The sequence below is a fragment of the Mustela nigripes genome, chromosome 16 (assembly GCF_022355385.1).
Source record: "Mustela nigripes isolate SB6536 chromosome 16, MUSNIG.SB6536, whole genome shotgun sequence".
Lineage (NCBI taxonomy): Eukaryota > Metazoa > Chordata > Mammalia > Carnivora > Mustelidae > Mustela > Mustela nigripes.
Genome location: NC_081572.1, coordinates 22,128,194 through 22,152,350, shown reverse-complemented (window position 1 = coordinate 22,152,350; position 24,157 = coordinate 22,128,194). Strand labels below are relative to the sequence as shown.

Genomic DNA, 24,157 nt, shown 5'->3' with positions numbered 1-24,157 from the left:
GGTCCCCTGGCCAGGCAGCCCCCTGGAAAAGGACAAGTGTCCTATACCTGTTGGGGGAAGGAGAGGAGAAAGGGAAGGCACACCCCCCACCCCTGCCTGCCCTTGGGCTTCCTGATAGGTCCCACGTTTTCTAGAGCCCTGGATGCTCAGCCAGTAGAAGTTTCCTGGCCTTGCCCCACCCCTTTGTGGGTCTGCTTCTGTGCATAAAGGCTGGGGCCCCAGCAGGACGGTCCAGTGAATCTGGCCCAACCCAGTGCTGAGCTCTCTGTTACACATCTGGCCCTGGCTTTCTTTCCAAGATGCTGTTTTGGCATAACCAGCCAGAGCACCTATGGCCCAGTCCCTGGAAACTGTACCCAGGGTCTCCAAGTGGCTTGCTCAGGTAAGGGCCAGAACCCCTTTCCCCGGCCTCCAAGCATGGTCCTGGTCTGTGCGGCGGGGACAGCTAGGGCCATCAGGTTCAAGTGGAGGGGGATGGGCCTCCTGGCTCCGGTACCTTTGCAGGTGGAGGAATGGTCCACCCTATGAGGTGCGGATGCTTGGTAACACCAGACTGAGTGACGCTACTGCCTGGGCCTGGCTATTGAAGGTAGGTGCAACCCCCTCCCCACCTGGCCAGGGGCTAGGCATGACTGACCTTCTGGGCAGGAGGCGAATGTCATCCTTGTGATGTCACTGTCAAGTAGAACCCTCATGAGACCCCCTTTTATTTTTTATTTTATTTTTTGGAGACCCCCTTTTACCTCGACCTTCACAGCCACACAGTGGTAGGCAGGCCTTATTGAGGAAAGAGGCCCAGAGAGGTTAAATATTTTCTCAAGGACACAAAGGAACAGATCTGGGATTTAGAAATACATTTACATAGCATTATTCACATGCATGATTCCTTCTCTCCAAAAAAATTATATATTTAGCTCCCATGCATTGCCAGAAACTATTCCATGAGCTAGGGATTCAACAGTAGAAACAGATGTGGTTCCCTTCCTCAGGGAGCTTGCATTCTACTGGGACAAATGCGTGATCAAACAAGTTATATGCAATAACAAATCAATTTACTGATTGTAAATTGAAAAGGGCAGCAAGAAGAGAAACAAGCAGAGTGGCTAGGAGTGGGAAAGGATTAACTCCCCCATTTAATAGATAAGGAAACTGAGGCTCAGGGTGTCTAGGTCACTACCTCAATGTCACAGCTAGTGAGTGGCAGGTGGGCATCTGGACACAGACCTTATGATCTAAGTGCTTATGACTCCTGAGGGTGGGAAGCAAGGTGGGGGCGAAGAATGGGATGGTTGGCCGAACCCAGCTGTGGGAATTGGTTCCCAAATGCCTGGGCACACTGACCTGTGAGCCGTGCCTTCCTGTGTGCCCAGAGTGTGTTGCGTGTGGTTTTCCTGTGATACACATAGCAGCAGCAGCTGGATGGGTACAGGTGGAGGTGGCCTGGAGACAGCATCCTGGACATTGGTGAATGGGGAGGGACCGGGGACCCTTTGGGTCCCCTTTCTGGCTTGGATGGCCATGTGGATGGCGAGGACTGAGGCTTGCTCCCTGCTTGCTGCCCTGTGCCTGCAGATGTGCCCCTGTCCATGGGGGTGATCGAACCCCAGATGCTGCTCTCACCACTCAACACAGTGGAGTTTCACTGGAACCTCCCAATGCAGTTTGGAGTTTTAAGTTGCAAGTTTCAAGTATCTTGAAGTTTCAAGAGGATCTCCCTCTTCCGGTGGGTGAGTCTGAAGCTGGGACTGGGTGGAGGCTGGAGGTCCTTTGGGAGTGGAAGCAGGCCTGGTGGGAAAGGAAGGGGAATTTGGGTGGGGGTGAGGAAATAGTAAGAACAAACCCAGTTCCAGAAAGCACTTTGAAGATAAAATATGGCTAAATGTTTATTGAATCTCACCATAAGGAAGGACTTGTTTTTGTTTCTTCTTTGTGTGTGTGTGTTTAAGATTCCATTTATTTATTTGACAGAGAGCGTGAGAGATCACAAGTAGGCAGAGAGGTGGAAACAGTCTCCCAACATGGGGCTTGATCCCAGGATCTTGAGATTAGGGCCAGAGCCAGAGGCAGAGGTTTAACCCACTAAGCCACCCAGGTGCCCCCCAAGGAAGTACTTGTTAAACCTGAAAGCAATGGAAGAAGCTAGAAAACTCAGGATGCAACTTAGCTTCAAAAAAAGTAATGGTCTGCAATACATAGGCAAAATTCAAAGGAGGCATCAAATGGGAAAAATAGTTGTCATATGACATATGTTTATAGCCTCCATATATAAAAAGTTCTCATATATCAATAAGAAAAATAGATAAAAGCTCAATAGAAAAGTAGGCAAAGGATATAAGCAGATAATTTATGCAAGAAGGATACAAATTACATTTAAATGTAGACAGTTCAACTTCAACCTCAGAAAATGCTAATTAAATGCACATATATATATATATATATATATATATATATACACACACATATATATGGCAAAGACTTTTAAAAAGACTGTTATTGGTGAAGAAGTAGTCTAGGGAGGCACACAGCCTCTCTTCTGCTGTCTGCCTGCTGCTCCCTTGCGGTGTATTCAAACACTTCTAGCTCCTTTAAAAAAAAAAGAAGAAGAAAGATAGTAGTAGTTTGTGCACTCATTCTTTGGTAGAATGACACTTGGGCAAAATTTACTGATTTTATCTTCCTAGAATTCTACCCCATTTTTTTTTAAAGATTTTATTTATTTATTTGACAGAGAGAGAAATCACAAGTAGGCGGAGAGTCAGGCAGAGAGAGAGAGAGAGAGAGAGAAGCAGGTTCCCGCTGAGCAAAGAGCCCGATGTGGGGCTCGATCCCAGGACACTGAGATCATGACCTGAGCCCAAGGCAGCGGCTTAATCCACTGAGCCACCCAGGCGCCCCTCCATTTTTTTTTTAAAGACTTGTTTATTTATTAATTTATATGAGAGAGAGTGGCGTGGGGGGTGGCAGAAGAAAAGAGAGTGCCGGGCAGGTTTCATGCCCAGCACGGAGCCCAAAGCAAGCAGGACTTGATCTCAAGACCCCGAGATCCTGACCTGAGCCGAAACCAAGAGTCAGATGCTTAACTGGCTGAGCCACCCAGGTGCTTGCCCCTCAGTGTTTCCATTTCAAGAAATTGATCCTACAACAGTGTTCAATAAGTACACAAAGGTATCTTGACCAGCTCTCCATAGCAGCACTCTTCCTCATATTCAAAGATTTTATTTTATTTTATTTATTTATTTTTTTTTTTTAAAGATTTTATTTATTTATTTGACAGAGAGAAACCACAAGCAGACGGAGAAGCAGGCAGAGAGAGAGAGTGGGAAGCAGGCTCCCCGCTGAGCAGAGAGCCCGATGCGGGACTCGATCCCAGGACCCTGAGATCATGACCTGAGCCGAAGGCAGAGGCTTAACCCACTGAGCCACCCAGGCGCCCCATATTCAAAGATTTTAAACAATCAAGTGCCTGTTGGAAGAGGATTGACTTTTACATAAGTTTGAGTGCAGACATACACTGGAAATTATGTAGCCATTAAAGTGAGGTCTAGGGGCGCTTGGGTGGCTCTGATGGCTAAGTGTCTGCCTTCAGCTCTGGCTGTGATCCCAGGGTCCTGGGATGGTGCCCTGTGGTGGTTCCCTTCTCAACCGGGGAGAGTCTGTTTCTCCCTCTCCTGCTCCCCCCCCCCCCAACTCGCTCATTTGCTCTTTCTCGCTAATAAGTAAATAAATCTTTAAAGTAATGGCTAATGAAAAGAAAACTGTTTTCCTATAAGTAAAGAGAAAGCAGAAGACAAACTTGTATTTAAAGTTTGAGATTTCCATTTGATTAAAAAAAAATGTGTGTGTGTGTACACAAGTTGTTTTTCCTTTTTCCTTTCTCTTGCCCAGAGAAAAGGGAGGAAGAAAGGATCTTTGAGTATTAAGTGCTGTGTCTGAGAGGTGGTGTGATGGGATGCCTGTATTCCTTACTCTGTGTCAGAGTCCTCCACATTTTCTAGGTTGACTAGGTTTCCCTTTATAATCCAACAATATTGTCAAAAGTCCCCTGTGTGTCCCTCTTTTGAGTGCTCACCATGGTGTAAGCACCTGGACTGGAAGGTCAGGTGGATGTGGCACAATTTCACTTCCCTTCCTTGGTGACCTTGCCTGGGTCACATGATCTTTGTTTCCCCAACCTTTCAAGTTCTTCTCAGGATTGTGGGAGGGTTATAGTGGGGAGTGGGGGTAAACAGAGGGGAAGACCCTGCTGGCCCTTGGAATCCCAGGGCCAGGCAGAACACAGGCTGTAGGCTGTGTGGGGTGCAGGCTGGGAAGGCTTCCTGGAATAGGCTCTTTGATTTAGCAAATAAAACACAGGACACTCAGTTAAATTTCTATTCTATTTTTATTTGTTTATTATTTTTAAATGGATATTTTTCTTTCTTTTTTAAAATTTAATTTCTTTTCAGTGTAACAGAATTCATTGTTTATGCACCACACCCAGTGCTCCATGCAATACGTGCCCTCCATAATACCCACCACCAGGGTCCCCCAACCTCCCACCCTTTAAATGGATTTTTTAAAAAGATTTTATTTCTTTGTCAGAGAGAGAGAGAGAGAGAGAGGAACAGACAGACCACAAGCAGGGGGCGGTGGCAGGCAGAGGGAGTGGGAGAAGCAGCCTCCTTCCTGGTTGAGCAACCAACCAGATGTTGGACTTGATCCCAGGACCCTGATCATGACCTAAGCCAAAGGCACATGTTTAACCAACTGAGCCAACCACGCATCCCTAAGTTTCTATTTTAGATAAGAACTTGTTAGTATAAGAATGTTCCATGGGGTGTGTGGGGGAGAATATCCCATAAAATATTTGAGATATATTTATACTAAATTATTTGTTGTTTACCTGAAATTCAAATTTAATGGGGCATCCTGTATTTTAACTGGCAGTTCTACCCTGGAATGGGACGTTTTGTCTTAGATAGGAGCAGAATTGCTTTCCTGGTAGAAGATTCTAGGGAGAACTATATTCAAGTGTGTTGGGGGCCATGATTAGACCGGGGAGGTGGGTCAGTGTGTTGGCTGATAAAAGAGAGAGATAGAGAGAGAGAGAGAGTGCGCACAATCATCCAAAAAGGCCTTGACTTGACTCTTTTTTTAAAAAAATATTTTATTTATTTATTTGACAGGCAGAGATCACAAGCAGGCAGAGAGGCAGACAGAGAGAGGAGGAAGCAGGCTCCCTGCTGAGCAGAGAGCCCAATGCAGGGCTTGATCCCAGGATCCTGGGATCATGACCTGAGCCAAAGGCAGAGGCTTTAACCCACTGAGCCACCCAGGTACCCCTTGACTTGACTCTTTAAGGGGCTCAGATCTAAGGGTCAGGAACTTTGCTTCTCATCCCATAACCATGGGGAGCTACTGAAGGATTTTGAGCAAGGAAAAGAACCTAATAAAGTTATGCATTAAGAAATAAACTCCAGCTGGGGTGGAAGGTTGCTGTGGTGAAAGGCTGACAGGTGACAGGTAGGTACAGTTTGTAGGTGGACTTCTTTGAATGCGGGTAGGACCTGGAGTCACCCTGCTTTCTCTTTGCTTCTTCTTCACCTCAGATTCACTGCATCAGCACCGTGTTTGCTCCTTCCAAGACGGGTGGATAGAAAGGTGTCCCACCTCCAGATCCACACCTTCAAGGCCAGCGACAGCGCACCTGCAACTCAACTGGCTGCCTCACCAAAGCGTTCAAGGTACAGGCAGGTCCCTGCCCCTCCCTCTCAGGACTGTCACCCTGCTTGGCGGCTGGGTGCACTCCCTCAGCTGCCGCCCCCTACCCTACACACAACGAGATGGAGCTTGAGCTCCTGCTTGCAGCCCCTTCCGTCCTGAGAAGGAGGCATGTAAAGTGGGGGGCTCTGAACTCCCCTCCTCAGTCTCCTGCAGCCCAAAGGAGCTGAACGCAAACTGAAATCAGACGGGGAGAGGCACAGTATCAGGCTGCCCCTGCGGGCCTGGTGTTCACGGAGGTGTGGATGTGGTGGTGGGGTGGTGGGGGGCGCCCAACGGAGGAGAGCAGCTTTGGAGGAAAGATTCTTATTGTACGTGTGGGTAAATTGAGGCCTGAGTGCCGTGGCTGCTCCACGATCTATTGTTACAATCCCCTGTGATTGCACCTGCTTCCTGCAAGGACAAGCCGCACCATCTGCTCCAGCCTCTGGGGCTGCCTCTCCTGGACCCGCCATCGCCCTGCCACACTTGGGCCCCCTCTGCCTGGAGCACTTCCCTTCTTGCTGCTGCTTCTGGCTGGCGGCTCCTGGAAGCTTTCCCTGGCTCCCCCAGCCAGACAGGCTAGTTGACTCTTCCTCTGAGTGGCGTTTTGTCCGGGATTCCTAGGGCATCGGGACCCTGGTCTGCCTCCCACCAGAAGGAGGGGAGGGAAGAGCCTCCGCTGGCCTCAGGATGTCTAGGCTGAACCTTGCGGCTTGCTTGCCCCACAGTGTTGACCGTGCCCAGATCCCAGTGCAGGGCTCGACTAGCCTCTCAGCCCTCTTGCTCTGACCTCTCCGCACTCGGGCAAGCTCCTGTCCCCAGAGAGGTGCGGTGGGGTGAGCGTGAAGAGCCCCTCAGCCCCGACATCTGGGGAGGGACAGAGTTGAGGTTGCGGCCAAGGGCAAGAGGCTCAGCTCAGTGCCCTTTGGGTAATAAGCGGGGGTGGGGTGGGGTGTCACGACCCTAGCAAGCTCTGCCTCCCAGGGAAGGGTGGGTGGGGCTGGGGGCCGGCTGCACTCCCCACTCTCTGCTCCCCCACGGGCTCTGCTCCTCCCCACAGTTCGCCTTGGATACCTTGCGGGGCAGCCCCGCTGAGGTACGTCTCCCCTTTCCAGTCCCCCCAGCCTCTAACTCAAAGCCTTCTCTAGGCTTCAGTGCACTCTTCCAGAATGGGGTGGGCCTGCCCCCTGGTGGACAGAGCTTGCATGGCCACAGATGGCAAAACTGAGAGGACAGGGGTTCTGGGCCAGCAGGATGAGGCTTCAGGCTCTCAGACGTGGGGCAGCCAAGGGCGGGGGGGCTGTGTTTCTCCTGCCCCTTGTTCGCACTCTGTGGGCCCATGGTGATAACTGGACTGCCCTCCTTGTGCCTCGGGACCTGAACCCTGGGGCCTCCATCCTAGCCCCGCAGCAGTGGTTGCATCAGCACCTGTCCTCCAGCTACTGCGAGATGCTGACCAACTTCACTGGTGAGGCTGGGGTCTGGCGGGACCCTACCTGAAGGAGACTGAGGGCAGGAAATGTGCCTGTGGCCTGGCTTGCTGTGTGTTCTTCAGCTAACTTCTATTTAGGACTAAGAATTGCCAGACACTATGCCTGCCCGGCTCTCTTGTCCTGTCTCACCCACTGTAATTTACATACTACCCATGAGGATAGGGCTCAGAGAGGTTAAGTGACTTGCCCAAAGACACACAGCTAACAAGCAAGGAGCAGAACTGGGGTTTGAATCCGAGTTTGATCCCCATTTCTGGACATACTGGGGCAGTCTGGAGACTAATGTTGGATTGTATCCCTTGCTGTGCTTGATTGCAGGCCTCTTCCACAGTGTGGCCCTGACTCTGCAGGCACTGATCTGCTGAAGCTTACCCGCCAGGATCTCGTCCAGATCTGCAGGGCTTCGGATGGGATCTGCCCTCTCAGTGCTCTTCGAGCAAATGCTCTTCCTGCTGGGCACTTTCTCTCTGTAGTTGTGTTTACCAACTCAGCTAATGGTTGTGACTCGTGGCATAGTCAAGCTGTAAGGTAACTTAAAGACCATTTAGTCCCACGCCCTCTTTTTACAGAGGAAGAAACTCAGCCCCCCCCGACAGTGACCTACCTGCTTGAGATCAAGAACAAAGCTGGTAGGGATGAGCTAAAAGGTTAGGCTCCTGTGACCTCCTTTTTCTGGACCCATCCTACCCACATCACTCCATTTCTGAGGACAGAGATGGATTTTTCTCGTCTTCTCTTCCCCCAGGGTCCACCATTCATAAAATGTCTTAAGAAATGAGTGGTGACCTCCCTCCCTGGAGACCTGGCAGGAGTTGGGATCCCTCCCAGGGAGGGGCTGTTAATTTAGGTGTGAAGTGTTGATACATAAACTTCCCGGCCCAGGCCCATTTGTCACCAGCTGACTGCATGTGGCTCAGCAGGCCTCTAGGCAAGAGAACGAGGTTCCTAAGAACCCCAGCTCAGGTGAGGTTCTGGTCTCTCTCTGCAGGTGAGATTCAGGTGTGGCTGCTCGGAACATCTTCTTGCCTGGGGAGAGGGTGATCCTCCATCATTCCTGGGACCGAGATGCCTTACCTGGCATTCCTCGGTCTTCCGTGACCAGATTAGTCCTCTCCTTCCAAGATGTCCCCTGGGATTATTCCTCCATGTTCCATTCCCTAAACCTATCATTGTCAATATGTGGCATTAGAACATTATAATCCTACTGTATTAGAGTTTCAGTCATTCATATGCCTGGTGGCCCCCCTTTTTAAATTGGGGGCTCCCCTCAGTCTGAGGCCTCCCCAAAGCTGAGAAATAGGTGAGGATTAAATGGATTTATAAACCTTTTTCCTTTACTCCTTCCTGCCCCCGTCCCACAAGAAGCTAATCACCTTGTCCTCTCCTTCCTGGTCTCTGGGGCTCTCTCAGCCGCCCCCCGCCCCCACCCCCGCCACTGATTCCCGCCCGGTGCTGCTCACATCCTCAGGCTTTTATCAAGAGATCTCTCTAGATGAACTCAGCGCTGTGCAGCTGTCTGTGAAGCTGGCTGAGTTCTTGGCCCTCCCAGCCCATCAGATCTGCTGCCCCACCCTGGGGGCGTCTTTGTTCTCCTCAGTGACCAGGTAAGGGAGCCCTGGCTCTCTGCCAGGCCCCACAGCGGCCTTGATCACTGTCCCACCGGGAGCCGCATGCCCTTCTCCCTGCCCTGGCTTTTTCTGTTTGGCTCGAAGAACAGAACTATCCGAATGACCCCTTCTCCCTGGCAGGTGGTTCAGAATCTTGAGAATGAGTCATACTTTGTGGCTGTGGGGAACAAAGGTAGGGGTTTTAGAGGAGAAAGAAGTCTGGCAGGCCCTAGAAAGGGCAAGATTGTGTTTATTTTGTCTCCTGAATGGGACTAAAAGATGCTGTGAAGGTGTGTGTTCATGGGGGTGGGGTGGGGCTTGTGCCGTTTTTCCAGTCAGCTGGTAAACATCTGAATGCCCGTTTTGTTGGTGTCAAAGGGCCAGATCCCTGTGGCTGCAAGGCTGTTTGCCACTCAGGGAGAAAATGTCCCAGTTTCTAGGCCATGGAATAGAACAGAGAGGAAGGTAAGGCCCCCCTCTTTTCTGCCCCCGCCCCCCATCCTGCAAGACAGAAGATGCTTGCTGGACATCACCTGGCACAGAGCACCTCTGACCGGCTGCCCTGGGGTTCTCATTATTTAGAGATGCCAGCCCTCTATCCCTCCTTCAGGACAGAGGGAGGCTTCCTCAAGTTGGGGGAGGAAGAACACCCGGCTGTGGGAGGTGCACTGCCCGCTGCTTGGTTTGGGAGCAGCAGAGAAGCTGTGGTTGGCTTGTCTCACCCCAGTGGTGCCTTTCTCACTGCTTTCAGTGCAGAATCCGGACGGCTACTTCCTGGTTCTTACCCAGGCCCAGGGGCACACGGCTGCAAGAGCCGGAGACTGACACCAGCCTGGTTCTTGGGGGCCCCACATTCACCAGAAGCCTTGTTTAAATCCTCAGCAGCTTCATCGGGCTCAAGGTGAAGCATCATGTCCAACCACTAGAAAGGAGTGGAGCAGCCCCCAGGCCCGTCTCTCTTCTGCTGGCCAAGGCCGTGAGGCACAAAACCTGCCCCTGTGGAGAAGGCGCCTTTGCCCCAAGCAGAGCCGCCCGAACACTGGGTGCAGGGGTTCAGGTTTGTTTAAAATTGTATTCACCCTTCGTTTTTCTTAAAATTAAAAGTTAATTTAAAAAGACATATATGGGGGCGCCTGGGTGGCTTAGTGGGTTAAAGCCTCTGTTTTCAGCTCAGGTCATTATCTCAGGGTCCTGGGATCGAGCCCCGCATCGGGCTCTCTGCTCAGTGGAGAGTCTGCTTCCCCCTCTCTCTCTATCTGCCTCTCTGCCTACTTGTGATCTCTATCAAATAAATAAATAAAATCTTAAAAAGAAAAAAAAAGACATCTATGTTTAATGTGTTGTTAATGCTTGCTCAGCTTTCTTGGTGTTTTGGTCCCTTTGGGGGGAAATGTTCTCTCCTTATAGATGAGGGCAAGGGATGGTGTCTGGGACACAGGAATAAATCAACTTGGCTGTTTTTTTTTTTTTTCTCTCTTTTTTCCCAACTAGTTTAGACAAAAGGTAATCACTAAAGCCTCTAAAAGACCATTCAACTATCAAACCACTATGCTTATTTAAAAGTTCTAAAGATGTAGGGGCGCTTGCGTGGCTCAGTTAAGTGTCTGCCTTCCACTCAGGACAGGATCCTGGAGTCCTGAGACTGAGCCTCCAGTCCTGTCAGGCTCTCTGCTCAGTAGGGAGTCTGCTTCCCCCTTTTCCTCTGCTCCTCTCCCTCCCCCTGCTCATGCTCTCTCTCACTCGCAAATAAATAAAATCTAAAAGAACAAAACAAAAACCCAAACCTTCTAGGGGCGCCTGGGTGGCTCAGTTTGGTTATGCATCTACCTTCAGCTCAGGTCATGATCTCAGGGTCCTCGGATCAGACCTGCCCTGGATCACAACCTGAGTTGAAGGTAGACATTTGACGGACTGAGCCACCCAGATGCCCCTAAAAAATAAACTCTTAAAAAAAGGGGGGGGGATGGGCCATATCTTATTCTGCTCTTTTTTTTTTTTTTTTTTTAAGATTTGAGAGAGCATGCATACACACTTGTGAGAGTGGGGACAGGGTGGGGAGGGTGGGTGCAGAGAGAATCTTAAGCAGACTCCTTGCTGACTCTGGCTCAGAGCTTGATCTCATGTCCTTGAAATCATGACCTGAGCCAAAAACCAAGAGTCAGAAGCTTAACAGACTGTGCCACCCAGGAGCCTGCTTATTTTTTTTTTTCCATCCCTTTCCCTCTGAATATTATTACTATTGCTATTATTTAAGGATTTATTTATTTGAGAAGGACAGAGTGAGCGCATGCTAGCAGGGGAAGGAGCAGAGGGAGACTATCCAAGGCAACTCCCCTCTGAGCACGGAGCCCCACACAGGGCTAGAGCTCATGACTCATGAGATCAGAGCCAGCACCAAAACCAAGAGTCCAATGCTCAACTGAGCCACCCAGATGCCCCTTTTAGGAATACTAATAAAAATCCCAAACACTTGAGGGGCAGTTGGTTGAGCCTCCAACTCTTGATTTTGGCTCATGATCTCAGGGTTGTGGGATTGAGTCCCACATTGGCACCACCTGCTCAGCCCGGAGTCTGCTGGAGATTCTCTCTCTCCTTCCCCCTGCTCTCTATCTCAAGAAAAAAAAAAAAAAAAAAAGGAAAATAAATCTTTAGGATGCCTGGGTGCCTCAGTTGAGTGTCTGCCTTCAGCTCAGGTCATGATCGCAGGGTCCTGGGTTCGAGTCCCATGTCAGGCTCTCTGCTTGTTGAGGAGACTGCCTCTTCCTCTCCCCCTGCCTGCTTGTGCATGTGCTCTCTCTCAAATAGGTGAATAAAATCTTTAAAAAAATTTTTTTAAATCCTTAAGGAATTTCAAACACTGAGAAGAGAAAACCCCATATGCATGGAGTGGAATACAGGCCAAGGTACCCTCTTAAAAATACCTGCTTAATTCCTTATTCATCATTTACCTCTGATCACGCCTGTAATTTCGCAGGGCTCCCCAAGGGTGTTTCACAACAGGGTAGATAATGTGAGATTGAAATTCAGGTGCTGACTTGGCCACTGCTCATTTCCACCAAAAGGCCTGGGACCCCACTGCATTAACCTCCGTCTCTCTCTCTCAATCTAGGAGCCCGTAGCACAGACTCAACACTAAAATATTTGTTGATGCAAAGGAAATAAAAGCAGGTAGCAAGTATCTACCATGTGGTGTTATCTCTTTAATCTTCACACTGTGAAGTGTAGGTACTGCTATCTCCACTTTGCCAACGAAGAACAGAGACGGGAGAGGCAACCAGTTGAGGTCATTGTGTGTGGGAGAAGCCGGACACTCTGGCTTGGAGCTTGTGTAACTATTATGCTACTCTTATACCATCATTCCTTCTAGTCAAGGAGAGGGCAGTGCTCTCCACAGATAGGGGACTCAGGCTCAACTGCTGCTGTCAATGAATTAAAACAAAGGTTTTTTAGAAACTCTGATTTGTATTATGTATTCTGTTTTTCTCAGAGACAGGTGGAGTTCAGGGTATTAAGTAAAGGTATTAAAAAGGTATTAAGCCTATTAAATAGTAAAGAAAGGGTATTAATTAAAGAATACTAAAAAAAAAATAAGGATGCCTAAAAGAAGCGCCTTCATTCAGCCTCAGGAGCCTTTGCAGTTCTGGGGTTCAAGGAAGTTAAGAATCACAGCTCCAAGTCAGGCTATTTCCGCAGCAAAATGAAAAGTCTTCACAGCTTATTTCCTTTAATTACATCATAAAACAAAATTAGAACATACAGGAAACAGTAATAGTTACATAACAATTTACTTTATATATTTATATATAAAAAACATTTTTCTTTTAGTCCAAAGATTTTAAAGCAAAAGGAATCCTCTACTGCCACCTTGGATTTTATTTTAAATAACCCTCCCTCCCCCCATCCTCAAGCGCCAAAAGTATGGGGTGGAAGCAGTCACTTGGACAGCTAATGGAGCCTGGTGCTCAGTCATCAAGTCAGGACTGGGTCAGCCACAGGGAGCGGCTGAGCGCGCGCGCGGGGGGTGGGGGGGGGGGGGGGGGGGGGGGTGGGTTGTGCAGGCCTGGCGGAGGATCAGCCGAGAGGCTTCAAGAGGCTTAGGCCACAGCAAGGTTTGGGATCAGGCCCTGCCAATCAACCATCCTCTGCCTTCCATCCCCTCAGGGGGAGAGGGGTTCGAGGGGGTTAGCTCAGGGATGGAACAGCCTGGTTTGAAGGTAAAAATGTCTCCCGCAGCACCATTTGCCCACCCAGCTCTGTCCTCAGGCAGTCAGGTGGGGGTGGTCCTCCCAGCTGTCTGCCCTCCACACAGGTCTGTGCTCTCAGGGTCACCGAAGGTGGGCAAGGCCGAGGAGAGCAGCCAGAAACCACCTGAGGCAGGTTACCTGGAAACAATTCCTAGTAGGAAAGAGGAGGCAGCCAGGATGGGAGGCAGCTGAAGGTTGAGTCATTAAACAGGAATGGAGAAAGGCAAAATGCAGAAGTCCTTTCTCCCCTGGACCGACCAATGGAAGGACTGTAACCCTTCTAACCCTTCGGACTGGGCAGTCACAGATCCTCAGGGGCCAGCTCCGAGAGAGCAGAGGTACAGTGCAAAAACACTAAGCATGTAGCTTCGGCTGAGCCCCGCCCCACGGGTCATGTGGGTTAGCATGGAGTTTGGGGGTAGGGTGAGGAGGGGAGTAAGAGAAGAAATCTCAGGCTCACCTCCTTCCTGCACTTATTAGAAAGTAACAGTCATCAGAGAAGCACAGGTAAGAAATTATTCTTAAGGGCAGGAAAAAACATGTAAACCCAGAAAAGCAGCAGCAAAGGTTTTTACAGGTCTAGCACTAAGAAAGAAAATCATTCAAGTCTTTGGGGGCGAGGCGGGTGGGAGGTAAAGTAATTAATCAAACCATGCCAGTTAGAGAGACTCCTTCATCAAGTTAGGATTTTCTAAGACTTTCGGTTGTCGTTCACTAGTGCCGTAAGAAAAAAAGGACGGACGGGAGGGAGGGAAGAAGACAGAAATAATGACTTCAGGGGCTAAGAAGGGTTAGGCTAAGGTAAGAAACACATGTGTGTGAGCAGCAGTGAGACACAGATTTGAATTAGTGAAAGTAAGTAGTTAAGCAACAGTGACAAGCAGAACTTTGTGGGGCAAAGGTTTCTTCTTCCACTTTAATAAAAAAGACATCACTTCAAAGATTTCCCTGGGTTCTTGAGGTGTGGCAAAAGAGAAAACGTATGTGTCTGGACACCTCTCTTCTCCCATCACTTCTTAGGATGGGGATTCTCATTCACCGCCTCTTTTGGGGTGCCCATTCCCATCTGGTGACTCTGGTCGGGTGCTGGGTGGGTAGAAGCCCTCCATGCCAGTGAGAAGGGCATGGAGTTCACTGGATGGAGAGGAAAGCAAATCTACTCAGGCAGGTGTTTCTGCATATTCAGGACAGAGGCCTGTACCCAAAGCAAAGTGCCCCAGTTCCAGAACTGATTCTCTCCTTTACTTTCAATCTCATCTACCATTTTCCCACCCCAATTCTTCAAAAAAAGACACTGAAAAACAGAAAATAGAGTCCATTGATAACAGTTCTGGTTGCTCATGGTTCTTTTTCCTAAAAGGGCAGTGAGACACCATGGCTGAACTCAACCCCTTCGAACCAGACTCCACTGAGGGCTTACTCAAAGAACGCATGAGGCAGAGATGGAAGCACATTACGGAATTTCTCTTAATATCCCACATATGAGCTTGTCCAAGACATTTTTTTTTTTTTACCCCCTGCTGAAAATTAAGTGTAACTCTGTTGGGCTCCAAAGATTCACTCAGACTCAGCTGAGAGGTTCTTACTGACTTTCCTAAGAGTCAAAGCCTTCAGAGATGCAGATCTGATGTTCCTTAGAATAAAAATGGAGAAGTAGAGAGACTGGCCTTATGAGGGGGAGCTGCAGAAGCCCTGCATGCAGAAAAAGCATTTATGTGCCTCAAATGAGTTTCTGGCAAGTAGAGTTTGTCTCAAGTGAGAGGGCAAGCTTAGAGCAGCATGTTCTTTGCTGGAGAACCAAGCTGTTCAGTTAGGGCACCTGGATATAGCAAATACAGCCAAATGTTATTCCCAAATTACCTGGGTTAATTATAGCCTACCAACATGGTCTTATATAGTTTTCTGTATCTTCCAATATTACAATTAAAGTTTATGAGAGAAATAAAGGTGACGAGAGGCTTAGACTCCTATTTCCCCTCACCCTCACACTGCTTGAGCGTTTATTAGGTTCTTTGGTCCAAGGTCATTGTAAGGGGGAGGGTTTGCCTCAAGACCTCCAAACACACAGTCGTCTGAAACAAGTCTCGGCTCATTCACACTGCTTGGGTTTGAGGTGGTTAAAGATCCTAGAACTGGTGGGCAGATAGGAAGGCAATCTTTAAAAAAAAAAAAGAAAAAAAGTTCTGGAAGCCCAAAGCATACCACTGAGAGAGTTCCTCAGCCAGGATGCACAATGGGGATGGAAACCTGATCACACCATGCACACAAGGAAGGAAAGGCAGAACAGACCTGTTTCCTTTAAACCCCTCCTCTTGTACCAGTATCACCTGTCATAAGCAACCCATGACTTTCAGCACAACAAACATTAAATGGCCAAGGGTCAACCACAATCCACACGCGTTCCTATTCTTCAAAACCACAGTCACCTAAAGATATACTGCTCACACAGGCAGGCAGGCAGTCCCCTCTTCCTTCCGGTGCCACTCATACTTCCCTACAACTTCAGACCAGGACAAATCCCCGCATACCTTGTTTACCCCTCATGATAAGAGTGGGCTATCAAACCGGTAACAAAGCATTTTACAAGGCAATTAGGAGAAATAAAGGAACCTGAATGCTATAGCATCAGAACTGTATCGAACAGTTCAAATTGTTTGGAAAGCCCAAAATAAATCATCATAAAAATATTTGCCAGGTGTCCCTCTAAAATATGTGCTGGAGGTCTGCTACATCAACTTAATGAATGTGGAAATTTACAAAAGCCATTTAAGAAATACATCCACTGAAGAGCAGAGGAGAAGGAAATAATTTTTTTTTTTTTTTTAATATAGAGCACAATGTGCTTTCATAGTCAAAATATTGGGGGGGAAAAGGATAAAGCCTGATCCCCTTATTCCTCATATCCAACAGTATGATTTCAAATTTTGGTAAGCAAATGTCTAAGACCACCCAGTGAAAAATGACCTGAACCACAGAACAGTTAATGTATTCAAGGCTGCCCAGAGACTTTGCTTGCGTCAGGACAAGGGCCTTAAGAGGAAGTTAGAGACTAGAGACACTGAGAATAAATCAGCAGCATCATTGGGAGTAAGATGGAGGCTTTAAACAGAAGGCAAGGATGAGTACAGGAAGAAAATGGGAGCACTGCAAAAAAAAAAAAAAAAAAAAAGAAGAAACTGGGATCACCTTGGTGGAGCCAGTGTAGAGGCCACAAAAGGTACTGATGTAGCAAATGATGCTGGAAAATGTAGAGGGAAAGGCTGCTTGGAAAAGAGGTGATCTGGATGTTTAATAACATTCTCCAAAGACACAGCAGTAACCCCTCCTGGCTACCTGTGAATCTATGCATTAGCTCTGACATATTCTAACATATCCCAAATCTCTCCATTCACTCTGTATTTCTTCGTCATGGGAGACAGAGAGGGCCAGGGCTGGAGTCAAAGGAAGAGGCTAAGAAGCTTTTCCTAAATCCCTGAAGTCTTACTGAATTTTCAAAAGTATCCCTGATATTAAGATAGGATGGTGGGGCCCTTTCCACCTGACCAAAACTTACCACATTCTGGGTTCTTAAATTCCTGGTACATTTCATTAGCTGGTGTAGGTTGCAGACTGGCATAAAAAAAATCTATTTCCGTCCAAGCTTGAAGGGCCTTAAATTTTCTTGTGAAAGGAACAAGGCCCAGCCACATACACACCAATGCTGCATACTTCATTTTTCTCATGGGACTCTGCTCTTGGCCCATATAGGTAGGGATCACCTGACAAATCCACAGGCACCTGCACATGGGTCCACTCTTTGAGATGAGAAACGGCATTTCCAAGATGTTCGTGTCCTGGTAAATAGGGTCTTTTACATTTATGTACTTTTTAAGTAAAGAAATACTTTAATGGCCTCTACTGGTGGGCAATTTAAATCCATACTCACTAACCAATCAGGGTTTTATGGTCAATTTGTTCAGACAATACTAAAAAAACCTTAATATGTTAGAGCAGATGGCCCCTAAATATTTCTCTTTTTACTTTTGTCTGAATGAGTTACCTGGGGATCTGAATATTATCAACCACATCTGGAAGCATGTGTGCAAGTGTGTGCATCTGTATATGTGGGGTATAACCAGAAGGAGTCTCATTTTACAGAGTATATCCCTATGCCAACTATACTCCAATAAAAAAAAATTAAGTATATTCTTCATATGATATTTTGAAAAGAGGATAAGGGGAAGGAATAATGAAAAATGAAAAGTAATTTGAGCTTTTAAAAGGGCATAATAAAAAAATAGGACTTAAAGTAAATTTAACATGCAAAATAATGGTGGACAGTACAGATTTCTAGCATCCTTTCATGGAACTGCTTGTGGAGAAGTCAGTCCTACTTTTTTCTTACATATGCTGGTAGAGCCAGCACCTGCAGCATTATAACAAGTCTTTTAACAGCCTGGATCATGCAGAAGATGATCTAAGATCATGGCAGACTGCACAAGAATGTCCTAAAAGACCAAAAAAAAAAAAAAAAAAAAAAAAAAAAGAAAGGTGTCCTATTAAAAAACCACATAAGGTTTCTAACTTTGGGCTTTAGAAATCTACTTCTTATACTTTAGAAACTGATTTTAGTTTCCTCATCCTTTATGACTTTTGGGAGGGAAGGAAGGAAGCCTCTTCTTTGACTCTGAATCATGGGCACTGAAAAGGCCTTCAGCTCGGCTACCCATGCTGGGCAGAGACACCGAACCCCCTGCTTCCTCTCAAAGCCTTCATCTGGTTGCCCTTGGATTTCCTTCATGGGAATCCTGGAGCACAAGAGAGATAGCATTGACAGGTTTTGAAATGGTTCTGGTCCTTCGAGGTGCCAACATTTGAGATACACCATCAACACCGACATACAGTTGAGCAACTGTTCTAGGGTCATTCTCGTATCTCTGAAAGGCTGGAACAGGGGGAAAAAAAGAGAGAAACTGACCAGCTAGACGGCACAGCAACTCTAGCAGCACTCTTACTAGAACAAAACAACCTCAAAGACACCAGTCAGCGATGGTACTGCTCACACCTAGATTTCAGTGAATATTTGACATGTCTAACCTTGGGTGGGGGGTGCTTTCGGGCTCAGTTTTGGGATCTGCCATTCCACTCTTTACTAATAATGCATTTATTTCTCCTTATTAAGTTAGTGGATTCTGATGGGAGGTACAGGGAGAATACTGGGCATATCATGCGTATTATTATAATATCACAAGGTATAACAGAAACCAAAAGGCAAAGTTTGTTTTCATCAAAACAATTTTAGCTCAATTTCTTCTCGTACCATATCTCAGTTTTGTGACAGTTTCCCTTCGCACTGGCAAAGATTCAGGCAGGGTCCCCTAATGGTAAAATTTAGAATTAAAAAAATATTTATTGATAATGTCTCTTTTAAAAATGTTTGGTAACCCCAACTAATCATCCAAAATGCACACTGTAAACACAGCAACAGCAAAAGAGTAACAATCGAGTGTGAGTAAGCACACAATGAACAGGTGACAGACTGAGCAAGAGTGCAGGAGGGAGCAACAAAGACCGAAAGACAGGTGCACAAGTGTGCTACAGAGAGTGACAATCTGAGTGAGTAAGTCATCACATTTGGACCACAGCGATTTCAGTGCAACCATTTAGGAAACCTCTGGGCCAAATACTTAAAACAGGAGGAGGAATGGATGAGCCTTCTTTGTGAGCATGCTCAGCACATGTTGGCATGGGAACAAGGAAGCACAGAAGCTCTGTAGTCATCTCATGATGGATGACTACCATTTATAGGATGCAAAGAAATTTTCTTTCTGGTCCCTGGATACAACATATATTGTTTTTCTATGCTTTCCTTGACCCTGGAGAACTGCAGTTGCTGTTCCAAAATCACCAAAGAAACCTTCACAAAATGAAGAAACTGCAGAAGCAGTAACACTGCATTTGCTGGAATGCCCCCTTCCCTCCGCCTTGCCTATGATTTTCTTCTTGGCATGTCCAACAGGAATGGTTAAGTTTCACCAATCCACTTGATAAAGCCAGCATGGGCTTCAGTCCCCTGGTCACAGAACTAGAGTGGGTGGCGGTGAGGGTGGGTATGCATGTTATGTGCGGCTCTGGGGATCTGGACGCTGCCCTCACTTTGTAACCCTTGCCCAGAACACTGGGGTTGCTTCCACTGGAGACTCCATTGTAACTCTAGAAGTGTCATTAAATACTCAGTTCACCAAGGCTGACCACCTCCATTGTCATAGGATGATGCAGCATCTGCAGAATCGCTGTCTGCTGCCCCCTACTGATGGGGGTGGAGTGACAGGTGCGAAGTAGGCGTGGACTTTAATATTGGGCAAATGGGTCTGAAACAAGACAGAAACATTACTAAGAAAGAGGGCTTCAACAGAAAGAGCAACATTGCTTTTCAGAAAAAACAAAGGGGCTAAGTGAACATGAAAGCAAGGCAGAGGCTGAGTACCAGTTAGGATGTTGAGAGGCCTGGGTTCTGCTTTCTAGTATTCTAGGTTGTTCTAAATGACTGAATAGCTCCTGACTTTGGTATCTGCTTTTTAATAATAAAACTGGGGTAAGACTTTATACTAATCTCTTAACCTGTCCCAAAGGAATTGCTAGTTGCATTCCCAAAGTTAAAAGAAACTGTACATGCTTAAAATGATTTTTTCCACGTCACTGTGGACAATGTTTCTTCTGATATTTTCTTAAAAACTCCATTATCCTCTTTTAACAATACACTGTTTTTACTACATAAATAGTTTCTGAGTTCCTGGCACACTCAAGGCACTGTGCTAGTTACATAAGGGAGTACAAAGATGGTCAACACAAAGGTCCTGCTCTTAGGGAACTTAACAGTCTAGACATAAATAGCTAAATTAAAATGGAAAAGTGCTAAGTGATGATTTGAGAACAGATAAAAAGTCTTGAGGACTCAGAGTTGGAAGAGATTCTGTAAGGAGGCCATCTATAGGAGAGGCTCTCGTTGGCCTGCGGCTCTCCTCTTTTGGTGTAGAAGGAATATGGCTGCAAGGCTCTTCCACAGCAGTTATGCTCTCAGTCCTCTAGGTCTGAAGGGAGAGGAAGAACTAAGACCAACTGGAACTAAAGATGAGGTTTGGTGCTTCTTGATGTACTCAGATGCCATATGGCCAACACGGATGTTTTCAGACACTGGTTGTAAGGGCCTAACAAAGCACAGTGCCTTTCCCACAGCAGGTGTGAAACAGATGTTCCAATAAATGTCTGTTGATCTGAATAACCTAACATATAGATTCATTCATCCTTTTATAACCTCCTTGCTGGCAACCTGTCTTCTAGGCATTTGACGATGCATGGGTCTCTTTAGTATGGAGGATGGGGCTAAAAGAAAGCATTAAAAAACAAAAACAAAAAAACCCCAAAACCCCACCAAAAACAAACAAAAAACCCTACTTGATCCGCTTGTTGTCTTAAAAAAGAACCCCAGCAAAAGGGTCTGATGTGAAAGGAAATACAAATTAAATTCTTAAATCCCATTTAACTAAATATTTTTCTTTATGTTATTTCTTTCTTTCCTGAATCTGGCATGTGTTTTTGACTCTGGGCATGTTATTAAGCCCTGGACATTACGGGAGAGACTCTGCTGGGAGAAGACCTACTTTCTTCCTCTCAGTGGGTATTTTCCCACTAAATTTCCATCTGGAACAACAGGTAAAAACTATCTACCCTTAGGTTTGCTCTCCATTTTTTTTTCTCTTTGCTAAATGTCCAAGTCACAGAAATCTACATCTATAACAAAAACAAACACAAACAAACAAAAAGGAAATGGAAGAGGGAAAAAAAGAAAGAAGGAAAAGTGCCGAGAGCACCAGAGCTGGAGAGTGTGTGGCCGTGTTTACCCTGAGTCTCTTGATCCCAGCCCGTGTGATCTGCTGGCAGTCATAGAGTTCTATCCGCTCGAGGCTGTGACAACTCTTCAAGTGCTCCAGGGAAGCATCTGTGATCAGTGGGCAGTTGTCCAGTTCAATCACCTCCAGCTGGTCATGGGCGCAGGCCCCATTCCCCAGGTGACGAATTCCATCGTCTGTGATCAGCTCACAGTGAGACAGACTCTGCAGCCAAATAGAGCAAGGAAGGACACTGGAACACTTCATGGTATTTTTCTAGCCACCGGCCTGTATACAGGCAGAAAGGAAACCTTCTGAGTTGGATTGTGATGTCTATGGAGCCGTCACCAGATCTACGCGGTGAAGTAAGAAAGCAAACTAGAGTTGCTGGGGTTCTGCTTTTGACTATCAGTGACTGACATTTCTGTGTGTGATTCTTTTTCAGAGAGGGAGCAGAGGGAGAGGGAGAGAGAATCTGAAGCAGGCTCCATGTTCAGTATGAAGCCCGATGCGGGGCTCAATCTCACAACTCTGAGATCATGACCTGAGCCAAAATCGAGAGCTGGACGCTTAACCTACTAAGCCACCCAGAAGTCCTTCTGTGTGTGATTTTAAATATACTGTGAATTCATGCAATGACTACGGAATAGTTCATGAACAAATCATGATATCCAAGCTCACATACAAATTTATACTTTTCTATAGGGATAAGAGGGGCTCAAGCTTCTTTCCTTTTTAAAAATACTTTAAAAAAAAAACTGGTTTATTTGACAGAGATCACAAGTAGGCAGAGACAGGAGAGGGGGGGTGGGGGAGGGGGTTCCCAGCTGAGCAGAGAGCCCAATGTGGGGCTTGATCCCAGGACCCTGAGATCATGACCTGACCCGGAGGCAGAGGCTTAACCCACTGAGGCATCCAGGTGCCCCTCAAGTTTTTCTTGAACAAACCTTCTGGAATTTGGACTAAATACTGAATACCTAGTACAGGGGAATGTCCAAACAGTTAACTAACCGAAGATGATTCCTATACCTGTCAGGTGTGGTCATCTCTTCACACAAATTCCTTCACTTTATCAATTTTCCTTGAATCCCTGGTTCCCCCATGTGAAACTCTGAACCCCCCGTCCCAATTCTAATTAGTAACATACCATAAAATACTTAGCCTGGACACAAAATAGTTAAGCAGAATGTATTCCCACAGTGCTACTGGAAAGAGTAGCAGAGAACACCCCTAGTAAAGCCTTGATTAATTCTGTTTTACAGGACCATTTAGTCTCAAGGTGAAGCAAATTGTATTTTGGGCTATCCTGTCTCCTGGATCGCTGAAATTTAAACATTATTCAGGCTGAAGTGTAATTCACGTGGGAGGGAGAAGTCATACCCTCCTTGTCACTTTTCAATCTCCAAGTACTGATAAATTATCCCTTGATACTCTGTAAATTGGTAATTTTCAGAAATATGTTTTCCCAAAATGGTAGCCAGACACCAAGAAGAAAGTATGAGGTAGGTTTTGATTAAATTCAATGAGCACATAAAACTTTAAAAAGTCAAACTTACCAATACTTGAAGTCGAGGACAGTGTATAGAAAGTTGGATTAATGTGCTATCAGTTATCTGAAAGAAACACGTAAGTTTATTATAGGTATAATTCCTGGATCTCCAGGGCTAATATTATAAGGGGTCCATAGTCTCACTGAACTAAAAAAAGGTGGGGGCAGTGCCATACTGTTCATGTGATGGGGCTTTAATTATTTACTACTGTTATAACCCTGTATGTCTAAGGAAACACTTTAACATCTTTACGGCCTGAATGCTTGGACCTACTTTCTTTCCACTGGCAACCTTACTGATGGCATGTATTTTCCTAGTTCCTTACCATGTATGGCACGAGTACTTCTGCCTGGACACCTGGAGGACACCTCAATAAATGAAGAATCAGCACTGCCACCAGGCACTATACTACACTGGGACAGGGAACTGAATGTTTCGATGTGTATGTATTATGTAAGGTTTTTTGTGGTTTTTTTTTTTTTTTTTGCCAGTCTCTATCATATTGCATCTCTCTTTTTTTTAAAGAATTTGTTTATTTTAAGGAGAGATGGGTAGAGGGGGGCAGGTGAGGGAGAGAATCTCAGGCAGACTCCCCATTGAGCTTGAACCCCAGAGTCTGCAAGCTGAAACAAAGAGACTCCTAACCAACTGAGCCACCAAGGTGCCCCATGATAATGTATTATTTTTAAACTTTTTAAAAAAGATTTTATTTATTTGACAGAGATCACAAGCAGGCAGAGAGGCACGCAGAGTGACAGAAAGGGGGAAGCAGGCCTTCCACTAAGCAGAGAGCCCGATGTGGGGCTTGATTCCAGGATCCTGAGATCATGACCTGAGGGGAAGGCAGAGGCTTAACCCACTGAGCCACCCAGCTGCCACGATAATGTATTTCTGAGTAGAAATCTACACTCTTACCTGAACACACTCTTCCAGGTCCATTTTTTCAAGCTCATGGCAATTCTACAGAATACAAAACCAAACATTATAGCACCAAGACTTAAAACATGGGAAAATTTAAAGCCAGAACACTAAGAACCAGTATTAAATACACGGACAAAATCTTAAGTTTCAGAGCTGGTGTCATTCTAATGTCACTTTCTGCCTTCATTAATCACACATTTTAAAAGGCCTTGATCACAGTGGAAATTTCTCAATTACGTATCTATTATCTTTTAAGTCCAAGGGAATAAATTTTCTGCCCAATAATACCAAGCTAATACAGAATCCTTCCAACCATAAATAATTTAATGAAAATTATCTCTTTGAAAGAATGGAAGGTAAACTGTGTGTCTTCATTGAGTTATGCCATGTGCTGCCCCCTACCCATTAGTCTTCCATCAGCAAATGTCCCTCCCCAGCGTCCATATATGCTAAAGACAGTATAATTTTGAATACTATCATTATACAGTGATTTATAAAACTATTCCAAGTATTTATTCTGGAGAACACAAAAAAAATCTCTTAAACCACCTCCATTTAAAATCAGGTCTATATATTTCTTTCAATGTTACTCTCACCCACCAGTCACACACCAAATAACCAAGAAAGCTTTTCCACGAAGCATTAGGAAGGCCCTGCCTAGCTTACCATCTAATGAAAAAGTGGCAAATCAAGTCTCAAGAAGGAACATCATGGTCTCCAAGACACATCTGT

The 24,157-nt window shown here is 46.2% G+C and overlaps 1 protein-coding gene and 1 long non-coding RNA gene across 5 annotated transcripts in view; one reads left to right on the top strand and one right to left on the bottom strand.

Moving 5' to 3' along the window:
* Positions 1–262: 262 nt before the first annotated feature.
* On the top strand, positions 263–10,130 carry LOC132004556 (uncharacterized). Of its 2 annotated transcripts, XR_009400540.1 has the most exons (5): positions 263–589; positions 1,573–1,727; positions 5,589–5,723; positions 7,554–7,763; positions 8,224–10,130. It is a non-coding gene; the product is annotated as an uncharacterized LOC132004556 (long non-coding RNA). The 2 variants fall into 2 exon arrangements; XR_009400539.1 differs by having other exon boundaries at positions 7,554–10,130.
* A 2,410-nt stretch (positions 10,131–12,540) lies between these two features.
* FBXL20 (F-box and leucine rich repeat protein 20) overlaps positions 12,541–24,157 on the bottom strand; it is a 100,436-nt gene continuing 88,819 nt past the window's right edge. For all 3 annotated transcript variants that reach the window (XM_059379750.1, XM_059379751.1, XM_059379752.1), the window contains 4 exons: positions 23,420–23,464; positions 22,511–22,567; positions 20,967–21,179; positions 12,541–19,436 (listed from right to left, as the gene is read on the bottom strand). In XM_059379750.1, the coding sequence (XP_059235733.1) occupies positions 19,329–19,436; positions 20,967–21,179; positions 22,511–22,567; positions 23,420–23,464 (423 nt within the window). In that variant the 3' untranslated portion in view covers positions 12,541–19,328. The remainder of the gene's footprint in view (positions 19,437–20,966; positions 21,180–22,510; positions 22,568–23,419; positions 23,465–24,157) is intronic.